This window comes from Molothrus aeneus, chromosome 6 (assembly GCF_037042795.1).
Source record: "Molothrus aeneus isolate 106 chromosome 6, BPBGC_Maene_1.0, whole genome shotgun sequence".
Taxonomy (NCBI): domain Eukaryota; kingdom Metazoa; phylum Chordata; class Aves; order Passeriformes; family Icteridae; genus Molothrus; species Molothrus aeneus.
Genome location: NC_089651.1, coordinates 22,008,731 through 22,021,718, shown reverse-complemented (window position 1 = coordinate 22,021,718; position 12,988 = coordinate 22,008,731). Strand labels below are relative to the sequence as shown.

Sequence of the window (12,988 nt, the reverse complement as noted above, 5' to 3'; positions counted from 1 at the left end):
CACCTATATGAAATCACCTCAGTTCTACATTTGACAAAGTAACTGGAGGGATCACCTTGTCTTTTCAGGGACTCCCACACCACCTACACTCCTGTGATGTAGCAATTGTCCTATCAGCATATTGTCCTATCAGCAAAAGAAACACAGCTTACCAACATGGACAGAAAAGTCTTAGGACTTTGGAAGCAGGAGACAGTTACTTGATGTTCTATTGTAATGACTGAATTTCAACAGCTCTGTAATTAAAAGTTCATGGCTCTCCCACAGGGCTGTACTCCTAACTGAGTATCTCCTGAGCTAAGTATGTGAAGCTTGCTTAGGATCTAAGATGGCATTACATCATAGAATCAGAGAATAGTTTGGCTTGAAAAGGGACATTTAAAGGTCATTTAGTCCAATCCCCGAGACATCTTCAGCCAGGTCAGGTTGCTCAGAGCCTCATCCAACCTGGCCTGGAATGTTCCCAGATACTGGGCATCCCCCACACCTCTCTGTGCAACCTGTTCCAATGTTTCAATATCTTTTCTTCTTTATGCCTAATCTAAACCCACACTCTTTTAGCTTAAAGCCACTGCTCCTTGCAACATGCCTATTACACAAGCCCTGCTAAAAAGTGTCCCCATCTTTCTTACAAGCCTCCTTTAAGTACTGAATGAGCACAAGAAGGTCTCCCTGGAGAGAGACCTTCTCCAGGCTCAACAACTCCAAGTGTTCACATCACGGTGTTTGCAGTCACAAGCTGCAGTCAAAGGCCTTTAACAATCACAGAATAACACACTGAACACATTCAATAAACATCATAAGTTCCTAGAAAGTAGGCACACATGCAAGCACCATCTCATGTAGTATATCAACAGCAAGCTAGAAAACATCTCAAGCATGCAGCAACATAGCCCTAGTCAGACAAGTAACAGCTTTTGTGAATTAGTCTCAATAAACATGAACATGGGAAGAAGTTAGTAGGCACGTCAAGACAAAACACCACAATGAAAGACTTAGAAAGATCAGATACAAACCTAAAACACCAATCTCCAGGCCTTCCAATCCTGTTTTGATTCCATTGTAAATATCTTCTCTCTCTCCAAAGTCTGCGACAATGACTTTTGTTTCCACTTTGTACTTCTCCGCTAGAATAAAACAGTTTTGAGAAGTCTGAAATAGTTTACCATTCAGATATTAAGACTGTATCAGTTATTAGGTTTCACAAAACATTTTAAGTAGCTAGAATTACACAGGAACATTTCCAGCTCTGCAAGGAATCCTTGAATTTTAACATTACCTGCACAGAAGTTCATTACGTTAAGCTACTTCTGATGAGAACAAAAATTCTCAAATGATTCTGCACATTTTATTTCTAAGAGACAAGAAAGGTGGCAAGATAGCAAATTATACACTTTTGCATAGAACAGAAAAATGGAGAAATCTGGAAGCACATGTACACAACAGCGTTCACGTACAGCTTGACAAGGACATTTTTTTTCAACTTAAGCCAAATGGCAAATTAATTGCTTCAGACCAAGCAAAACAATTCTGTATTGCCCTCCCTTTTCATTCTTACTTCTGGTCCCATAAAACTTTTTGAATCTTTTGTTTTTTGAACATGTACCAAAAAGAGAATGTGTGGGTGAACAAGAAGAGCAGAACTTCAAACTCGATCATTCCAAAGCCCTTCTGATGTGCTGTCATCTCCAGCCTTACTAGAATAGGAAAAATACACGCAGGCAACTACATTTTGAAAAACAAGAAGGAACGTAGTAAAAATACTTCATATAAAAAGCAACTCTGCTTTCATCAAGCTAAATTATATTGACTTAAAAGCAGTACAATGTCCTCTCAGACTTCAAAAGAACAGAACAGTAGCTTAACATCGCAGCATCTCTGTTCTGCTGCGCCCGACTCCCACCCTAGCATTCCTTAAGGGACCTGTATACAGCTCGAGAAGAATTTTGCAGCACTTTGCCCCCAGAGCCATTCATAAAAACCAGTGCCATGTTAAAGGAAAAGAATCATTCACAAAAAAGATTAGAAGCAGCCAGATTCCCATGATGCTCCTTCCCATTCAAGGGAAAGCCGTGACTCCCATGATCCTGCCATCCATTCATGCAGAATCATGAATCTACTGAACTCGGTGGTTTGCTCACTGCCTCCCCTCCCCCCCCAATATCCCTAATGGCAGATGAAATTATTTCTGCTCCTTTTCCCATCCTCAACCTCTTCATCTCTCCCAAACAGCTGCATTGTTTAAAAATCCCCTGAGAGATGTTGCTATGTCAAATGACGACGTAAATAGCATTAAGCCCCTACTGCAGCAGCAGTCTTGTGATCGCGTCAGAAGAAAATCAAGTTCAGCACTGGAGGGGGGGCATAGAAATAGTCTATTTTTGAACACAGCTGCTCTAATGTTTAGCACACACATTTGGTTTTTTACAGGACACAGTATTAAGGACAACATTAGAGGCTCATCTCATATGTGCAAATGGACTGGATGGGCAAAGCCCAAGTCACACACTTTACACATGTGCCATTTTTAACTGTTTTGTGGGAGTGCAGCTGTTGTCACTGCCACTCAGATGCTTTGTGAAATGCAAGCTTTTTAAAGGACCCAAACACCATTCTCACAAACTTGCTCAATTGCTACTGTCCTTTTTATACTAAACACTCTTCATTAGGATTGCTACCAATCCATCTTTAAAGCTTCCTGAAATCACTGCAGAGATACTGAGAGGACAAAGTAAACACAAATCAGAATACTATAAACAGAAATAATACTATAAAATATATACATATTACTATACATAACACTATAAATATAAAACAAAAATTGAAGTGTTCACACTACTATTTATATAAGGCCCTTCTTTGATCCTTTAGAAAATTAGCAAAGAGCCATTACACTTATGGTAGTTAAGCAATACACCTGTACAAAGCTGCAGCATCCTTTGTCGGCAGAGTGCACAGTACAAGGTATAAAACCATGTGAGAAGTAGAAGGCTGCCCACTAGTATAGCCAGAGTGGACAAGGTCTTTGTGAAGTTGCTCACGCAAACACACAAGACTGTCTTGCCCCCGCAGATACCACCAGCTGATCAAACCCTCCCTTCCCATTTCACATCAGCTTCCAGGTATCCTGTAACTTTTTCATATCCTGTGCTCTGTCCCAGAACCTGCAATAGGTGGGAGGATCCCCTACATCAGAGAAAAGACTACGAGATACACCTGGAAAACCAAATGACAATGCAAATAGCATTAAGTCACTTCCGTGCAAACTTGGTCTAGTAGTCAGAGCACGAGGTGCAGAGAAGAGCAGGTGTACTCTGCTCTGCATGAAAAAATGGAAAAGGGAATTTCTTGGATCTTAAGGATTAAGATGTTCTCAAACAGATGGGCTGCAAGACAGAGTAGAGCACACTCCTATTTTATCTACCAAAAAGACACTGAGATGTAGAGTAATAGAGAAAGAAGCAAACAGGCTATGTCCTTATCCAGGGTATCTAGGATAGCAGGTATCTGGGCTACTGCTGTCCAAGAGAAAATCTGAAACTCCTTAATGGAGCTTTCAGCTTGAGGACCAGGAGATACTTGAGAGCCACAGGGAGTGAAAGGAGGGTATTAGCCAGTTTTTGCAGCCACAGCTAGAGGACCTGAAAGAGCTATTACCTGCCAGCATGTCCAGCATTCCTGATGATACTTTGAAAAGTGGATCTGATGTTTTGTCTTTGGAACTGGTATTTCAAATACTCCTTAGCAGGAGACTAAATACTACAAGCACCAGGTTGTCAGCAGTTGTGCAATGGTCAGTCATCACCTATCCATAGGATGGGAAAGGAAATTCAGCAGATCTCCTTCACAATTCCCAATTCTGACGCACTAGTGTCCTAATCATCTCACTTACTAAAATATTCAGTTGAGACTAGTATTGACCCTACAAATAAGTTTTAACCTAAACATTCACAAGTCCAGCTAATTTACAGGGTCTGTATTACCTTAGCCAAGACATCTGATCATTTAGCAAGATACCAACTGTGCTCAAAAGTATCCTGGTAAACCAAGAAAAGCAGACATGATCCTCTGCAATCACAGCATCATTTGAGAAGTAAGTTGTTGACCATGAACAAATTTTCACAGCTGTGGAAAGGCTAAATGAACCAGCAGTCCCAATAGTGATAGAGCAGGCTGGTGTAAACAGTGTACAAGACAAAAAGATGAAGTGAACTTTTGCAGAAGATACGGGGATGTATTCTTCCCAAGATCCAGAGAGCAACCCAAAAACACAGACTCCAGAGGCAGAGGCACAGTGCAGTCCAATACAGTGGTCATGCAAACAAAAGCAGTACATAAAATACACACTGAAAGGGGAATATAAGACAACTGAAAAAGTGCCTATTTTTGCAGTGGTAAAAGAGCTACTGACTTACTGAGTCACGTTGCCATTGTGCGTTTCTGCACAATACAGGATGAGACAGTCTGGAAACAAATACACTATTTAACTACATTCTTCACACCAACAGAAGTACCAACACTTTCACATACAAACCCTTGAAGGACACATTACTTTCAGTATCCTCAGAAGAGGACTCCAAATAGCGCTTGAAACCTTGGCTAAGGTGTTACTTATTCCAAATAAGCATAAGAAAACCTTACAACCATCCCGAACAGCCAACAGGACAACACCTGCCTGATTTCTCATCTAAGATCGTCAGTTACAGTATCAGTAGGTGAAGCTTAATTCCAAAGGCCAGATATGTCTGACTTACAGGAAACGTATCCAGTCTTGCTATGCAAGGAAAATTCTAATCTTAACTATCGGGAGAAGTAGGGCACACCTTGTCTACTAAAAAGATTCACTTGCAAAATAACACCACATTGCCTAGAACATCAGGAAAAAAAAAAATCACACTGTAATTAAAAAAAAAATAAAGCAGAAAGCTAGAAACTACAGTGAGCTACACTAAATAATAACAAAGGACTGTAAAATGGCTAAGAGACAACCGTTTTCAATTTTTTTTAAATTTGTTTTAAAATATTTTTAAGCTTGCAAATAATTGAAATCAGCAGCCCTCCTGAAATCTTGGTTCTTGGCGAAGAAAATGCTAAGGAAGTTTTCAGACACAGATAAACTGTGCCTGAAAGAAGGTTCCCCAAGAGGAGCAAGCCTGTGTATTTTGATGCAACAGCAAACAGACACCAGTTTGGTGGTCAGGAGAAGCAGCTCAGTTTACCAAAGAGAAGCAGTGTCAGGGTGTCTGTCATACAAAGTCTTGCTGGGACACATGAAAATTACAAGATCTTCATCCCTAATAAAATAACATTAGCTCTTGAACCACCTGTTTCAAAGCAGTTTGCTGGAACGGCTTGAATTTGCACCTTGAGGCAAAACCAGTCAACTTTGCAACAGAGAGGTTTGAGATACAAGGCCCACACTGTAAGCAGGTAATGGGGATGGTTCTTCCAAGATCAGGGAAAGGACATTAAAAACTCTTGCTAGAACTGAAGCATCTCACTACTTTACATTCAAAGCCAATATAAATATTGCCATCACAGTGATACAGTATAATGCAACTGCTTGCAGAAATATAAAGTCTCACTTAGTCTTTAGCTTCAGGACAGTCAGAGATTCTAAGCAGTAGAAAAATAGCTCTCTGTTTTTCATCATACAGGAGAGGACAAATTTGTTTAGGTAAGGAGAATCAACTACATCCACAAATAAAGATGCCATCTTCCCAGTATCACTGCAGTGGTAAAACTCATCCTAATCCAGCACTCAGTCTCCAGAAACAGAGTTTGTAACCTTTCAATATAGGGTAAGAAGCTAAGAGATGAAAGCAAAACATTAAAACCTCCTGCTTTTTAGTACTCTATCTAAGCAGGACAGAGATGAAGAATTTAAGACTATAGAGTGGCTGCTGAGAGCTCTACAAAGTATTTGGTTGGTTTTAAGGGAGAGCTATTCATTTTGGGAATGTATCCAATTCGGGACTTTCAGAGTTCACAGAAGTAACTCATAGTGTCATGGATGGATGGAATTTGTTTTCCAGAAGTATCAAGTACTTCCAGACTGGTGGTAGCAGACTGTTACTACACAGTGATATATTCATCATGTAGAAGCATGTTAAAATCAGCTAGGTAAAAAGAGAGCTAGTTTTTTCTGAACATTTTGAAGGGTCTGAAACTCTAAAGCCGAATACTGATAATCGAAGGAATCAGTAAAAGGAAGCTCTGTTGCACCTGTTGCAAAGGAAGCCTATGCTGTTCCTGCACAGCTTAAGATGCCTGCCTACAATTTAACAGAACTTGCTATGTTTCCATAAATTGTTTTAAGTATATGCATATGAACACTTGGTCAAGCCTCTAGGAATAGGTTCCAATTCCTTTCATTCAAGTACACATGCAGGACTTCCAGGGAATTCCTTACATACCGCAATAGTTGCACATGTAATCTCACAGAAACAGCTTCCTTAAAAAGAGAGAATATTTTTTAAAAATCTAATCACATAGAACTGTGGAGCAGATAAAACAACGACAGACCTTAATTTAAATGTTCTGTTAACTTTAAGTTTCAATATACACAGACATAAAAAAGTCAGTTCATCACTTCTCAGCTTTCACAGATGACTTCAGCTCTCCAAGCCAAAGTCCAAAAACCACTGAGCCATTTGGGTGCATAAGTTTTTAATGTGTATGTACAGTACTACAAAACAGAGGGAAAACACACTTTATTAATAATTGCCTCCATTTGCTCTCCTCTGACTTCCATTACATCAAAATACATTACAATTTCTAAAACACACTAACCAAGTCAGAAACACATTCTGAGCAACGCAGGATCAATCAATAAGGCCATTCACCCAAATATTATGCTCAGCATTGCAAGCTTTTCTAAATCAAGCTTGTTCTAATTACCAAGCTAACTAAAAACACAAAATCAAGCAGGCTGTGACAAACAGCTGCAGAGGCTGGCAGCCAGGGGGGCTGCACACTCGAGTGCTGGCAGTGTTTGCAGTGCCTGCAGGCAGCCAGGCGAGCTGAGCGCGGTGCTCCCCACGCACCCCTGGCCCCGTGTGCCAGGCACGGGGGGCTCCCAGGCCCCGCACGTGCGGCCGCCCCCGTGCTGTGCTGTGCTGTCAGGAGTGGTGATTCCCAGAATAGCTCTCTGCAGCACAGCCCCGAAATATCCACTCTGGCTGAACTGCACAAGGAGTGGCTAGGGCACAGTCCCCAGCTATTTCAGGGGGATGCACAACGTGAAGCGTGGGAAGGTTGCTATTGTGTAGTAGGCAGCTTCTCAAACTCCCCTTCCTCTCCTCTTTCCCCAACACTATTTCCAACCCTCCTATGATTTTTATTTTTTTTAATATTCATTGATGTATTTGTTGTTACTAAGCATGAAGAGAGCTATTTTTCATTCACTTAATCATTTTAGGAAGGGCATACAGACTATTTCCCATACTTCCTGTAACATTTCCTTTCCCTTAATGCCATTATTATTGTCTGTGACAATGTGTACACCTGACATGTGTATACATGTAAACATGAATTTTGCATCACTTTTTGCAAAACGGAGTCTAAATTCTTCAGCCATATACTTATTAGAACAGTAATTATTAAAAAAAAAACCCAACACCTTTTTTTTCAGATTTAGGCTCAACAGAATGCATTTCAGAAAGACCAGAAAAAATACACTGAGAAGAATTTAGTGTCACTTATAGAGACTGAAAGGTGTCATACCATGGATTAACAAAAAGAACTTGTGCCCTTACTCTCAAGTCAATTTCAAGACATTTAAGTCTGTCACTCTACTTGAATTAAAGCACATTTTAAAAGGGAAACAAGTTTCTAGGCTAATTCAGCATTATCTTTTATACCTCCAATTCAGCATCCACAGTAAAATGTTTGCTGTATCCCAAAGTCAGGCACTTAAAAGGACAAGTTTTCAGGGTTCTCCAAAGTATTACTTGTAAGGAAAAGTCCATTGTTAATTAGTCCCCATCTACTGTTTGAAAAAATAGAGTACCCACTCAGCATTGGAAGTGTGGCATATGCCTAAGGAGTTACAGCAGTCATACTTTTATCCAGTAGCTACACAAATTTGAAAATTGTTTATTTCTCATATTCAAGGATTTTTTAAAGAAGAATTTGTTGTGCAGAACAAATCAACTGAGTTTCCTTTCTCTATGAAGAGCTACTAACTAGCATATTTTTTCCTCACCACAACATATTCATGAAAAACCATAGAAGTGATTATCACTATTTCCTCAGTAGAGAAGTCTATCAGGGATTTTTACAGCTTTGACAGATAAAAAGGACTTGATGTAAGGGAACTTAACCTGCTAAAAAAGTGACATAAGACTAAAATACACATTCATAGAATGAAGTTGCAGAAGGAAGACAGAACAGTTTGCACCACACAGTCCTTTCTTGTGCCAGAGAGAGACTACTCCTTGCAGAGACACTTAAAAGGCCTGATTTTAAGTCCCTTGGTAATAGACCTTCTACCAGTTGGCTTAAACTAAATTTTCAAAACAGATTTTCACCCAATCCAATGCAAAAACAATCCAATACTTATCTTTTCATGTGCTGATGTTCTTTTCAGCTTATTTTACACTGAAAGTGATAAGCAATAGATTGCAGCTTACATGTTAACAAAAGGTGTTCAAAGGCCCAGAGGCTCTTGTTTTGGCATCCCTAAAGGCTTATGTTACAGATAGGTTGTTAGCAGAGACAGGCATTATGTTTCTGAGCATTACAGAAAATGCAGTGTATCCTCCCACACAACTATTGCCAGGCAGAGGCAGAAGTGACCCCAAACATTTGCAGGGAAGACAATTCCTGGTTGTTCAAGTCTGGCTTTCAAAAGTACCAAGGAAGTCACCTGCCCATTGATCCAATTACCTAACATGTAAAGCTTTAAGACTCAAGAAAGCATTAGGTCCTAGAGTTAGTCCTGATCCTACAGGCACAATATACAGAGTATGAAGCTACTTCTGCTGTGTTTATATTCAGACAAGGAAACCCAAAGTCCCAAATTCACATTTTAAATAACCTTCATACATTCCTTTCCCCGGACTTCCTGGGTTTATGAACTATTAATAGGTACTGCATAGAAACACACTGGCAGTGAGGTTCACAGCAAGAACCTTCTTTTTGGAAGAAACTCACTCAGTCCTATCAGGTGTGAAAAAGCACCATCTCCTAGAGCTTGCTAACTCACCTACTGCTTTGTGGAACCCCTACACTGACCAATAAAGTTCCTGGTTTTCATCCTTAAAACCACCTGTGACACGTGGTCTGTTACTCCATATGTTGACAGATGATATGGAAAGGAAGTCCTTCTGCAAGGATATCACTGGTCATCTGCAGAACATTTACCTGTGTATGGTCCTACCAGATTGCTACCTCAAAACTCTCCAAAGAGGTGAAGTAGTTCTAGGACTGCATCCTGTAGTTTGCAGGGCATCTGTCTACTCTCTAAGTATTCTGTTCAATTTCTTTAAATGAATCCAGACAAAATGTCAATGAGAAAATTCAAGAGAAGACCATAAAAAAAGAGGGACTAAGTGGGAAAAATATCCAGCCACAGAAGCAGAATTCTTCTTAAAGAAGAAAAAAATTCAAAAGTAAAAATAAGCTCCCTTTCCAACAGCTCTCTTTTTTACATCAGGGTCATCTACTTAATTTATTAACAAATTAATGAAAATTAATTCAGTTTGAATCCTCTGTCCACTTTCTACAGTGCCCACCAACTGCTCCTTTAGTAAGTGGCTCACACAAGGCAAAACCAAGAGAACTTCCTTCACTTCATCCAAGGGAAACTTTCTTCAGAGATTAAATTCAAGAGTTTGTTATCAAAGACCCTCACACTACAGCTTTATGTGAAAGGTGACTTCAGTGCATCAAAACAAGTCTAAAATATTTGAAGCCATTTTGTCAAGTTCAAGAAATATATGAGGATTTCAAGTATGTCAACCTGAACCTGGCTCAAGTAATAGAAGGCTACAAACATATTCATTTACCTTAAAATAGATCACAAAAGGTCAGAATAACTGCCAGATTCATTTTGTCTTCAAGTTAAGCTCAGGCAAGTGAATCTTGTCATTTCTGTGCAAAAGATGTCCCCTTCCTCTCAGAACTTGTCTGCATTTCAACCTCCTCTATTAAACACAAATATTCTTACTTGCCAACTCCAAAATGCGAGGAGGATGTACTGGGGTGCAGCAGAGAGGAAATCTGAGAGACAGGGCAGAGATGAAGGAGCCAAGTGCTCCAAGGGAGGTGAAGGTGAGCATCTGCAGGGGTTAGGTTTGTCATGGGGGCATGGCCCATTTGCTGCAGTGGGTCATGGTGAGGGATGGGGCACAAGCACAGGGGTCAGCAACAGGTCTGCTTCAGGATGCTGCCCACAACCTGGGGCATCCTTTCACCAAGAAAGCAGAAGAAAATTGTAAAACGCACCCACCTAGGAAATGGGGAAGAAACATTTCTGGGTTTGGCACTACATCCCATTTTTGTACTCAAAAATCATGCCAGAGTATTAGAACACAACAGATCCTGAATATAAGCATGAGAGTTATCAGTTACTGATACCCAAAATCTTAGAGTTAGAGAGTAGTTCAAGATGAAGCTACCATGACCAAGCAACTTAGATACACTGCACACTGGGCTGAGGAAATGTATTGGAATGAAATAGCTACATAGATTTTTGCAAAATTACCAAAAATCTTTATTTTCTTATAGAAGAAACTTGTATTTTCTTACAGATATGTAGCAGAATCCAAGTTTTGAACATTAGTTCCCAATGCATGTAAGGCTGTATGTATGTAGTTCCCAAGTATGAAAGGCTTATAGTGTATTCCAATGTTAATTTTTGAGAATACATTGGAAAAACAATTGATTTCTCTAAATTCAATTAATTTAATTGGAGCCAATTTTATCATCCGTGTGTATGTAAAACTAAACCACCAACTTGAAAGCAGTACATAGGAAGTGACTTTCATTATATAATAACAGATGACAGAATCTGCCACGTTGCTTTTATATGCACTCACCTACAAGTAAGTAGTTACTCAGACTTGTAAGTAGAAACACCAGCAAGGAGTAGCATTTTCCTCGCTTTTGCAGCTCATGCTCAACTCCATAAAGTGTCCTGTGAAGGTACCAGCTAAAAATGGACACCAGTACCAAATTCTTTTGACAATTTCCCTATAGACAAACTGAAGTTTTTTCCTTGCTTATCTGGTCTGCACTACATTCTTCATATTGCAGCCCCTGGGTAATGAGTTTCTACAGCAAAGTAGTTCTCAATTCCCTCAGGAAAAACTTATCCAGTGCAGTAACTGAAGCTTTTCTGCCTGCAAATCCATGGTTCAAGAACCAACTGCTGGCACAGAGCACCTGAGATGTCTTGGACCATGCTCATTATTAAATACAGCAAATCAGGGAATAGACTCAACATGTGGCACTCAAACAATTGTCTCCATTCACAGAGAAATTTTTTTCCTGATCCTCCCTGAATGTTTGGAAGTGTTTAACAATGCAATGCATCAGACACTTCAGAAAAGTGGTGGAACAGTGAAGCAGCATGAACTAAACTAGGGAAGCCTTTTTTACAGTGACCTTAATAGTCTGTGCTTGTGCCTGACAACTTGATTAAAAGATCCAATATACTTCCATAAAACTTATATAATTCCTCATAAAGGTTGTCCAAGACGACTGAAGAGGAAATTCTAAATTTTTTCTTCAGTCAGTGGCCGATACTCTATTTCTTAATAGAGTATCCCTATTATCCGATGTTCTCCCTATTCTATCCTATATTATCCCTATATCCATATTTCTTAGGGAACAAAAAGCAGAATTGCTCTTTTATAGCAAATCCTACAACACCTAAGTACTCTGAAAAAAAAAAGCTTTAAAACATGCTTGAAAACACAGTGAAAAATCTTATAAAGTCTTCAAAAACTTGTAATTAACCCACTAATTTTTGTTGCTCAAACTGAGCTGCACATTCAGAACATCTGGTGTTCCCATAACATCAATTCAGCTACTTTAATGTGCATATGCACATTAAAAAAAATCAGCTCCAGGTCAGCTGGCATTTAACATGCAGAAAGACATATGAGTATTTCCCTTATGATGGTGGCTATACAACTTGTAATTTGTAAATAGATGTCACTCCTAGTAGAAGTCTACCCTATGAGCAGATGAGTCTTCTGAAGTAGAATGAACACACCTGAGTCTCAAAATCCCTGTCATTATTTATGACAGAGTGTATCTATCCATTCAATAGGATAAGCATGAGATTGATTAATGAAAAGGAGGAGCAAACTGAAAACATGCACAGAATCACACAACTCAAAGAACTGGAATTAGCTAAACATGTATTCTTCCTTAAAGTGATTAAGAGTCATTACTCAAGAGGAGCAAGCTCTATGCCAATTTGAAGAACAATGGACCACTATAAAGAAGTTTAAAGTTACCTTAGAAGCCTGCAAGGGAATCGTTTAGGTAATTACAGACTTAGCATTAAAAAAGTCACCCACCTTATATATGACAACATCTGAGCAGACTGCAGAGACCACATGGGACTGAATATAAGACAATTCTGTCCAGCTAAAACCTAGCAGGATCTGAAAGTGCAATTCAGGCTTGCTTGTTCATGCAGACTATCCTAATCCTTCAGTATATGCCACGATGAACAAGATATACTTTTCAGTAGCTCAGTGTTGTCAAAAGAAGTGTTCTGAAAACCCAGCATGAGTCATCTCATTTCAGAACGGTTTAGGAAAGGGAGCAGAAAAATGTTTGGGTGAGGCCTAACAGTAATTATGCATTACAGGCTGCTTCACATAGGGAAATGTACCTATTTTTTTAATCTGAGAACCTCCCCCAGCAGCTACCATGTTAGTGCTGAAGCTTAAAGCAGTAGATTTATCTATCTTGTCAGCATCATGCTTAATTCCCAGAGAAAGAGATACCCAAACTGTTAAACAAGGGG

General features: G+C 39.5%; 1 protein-coding gene across 1 annotated transcript in view; it reads right to left on the bottom strand.

Annotated features, from left to right (window-relative positions):
• Positions 1-12,988, bottom strand: part of HSD17B12 (hydroxysteroid 17-beta dehydrogenase 12) — an 83,114-nt gene that overhangs the window by 32,065 nt on the left and 38,061 nt on the right. The window contains 1 exon segment of the mRNA XM_066552824.1: positions 1,017-1,127. Within this exon segment, the coding sequence (XP_066408921.1) occupies positions 1,017-1,127 (111 nt within the window).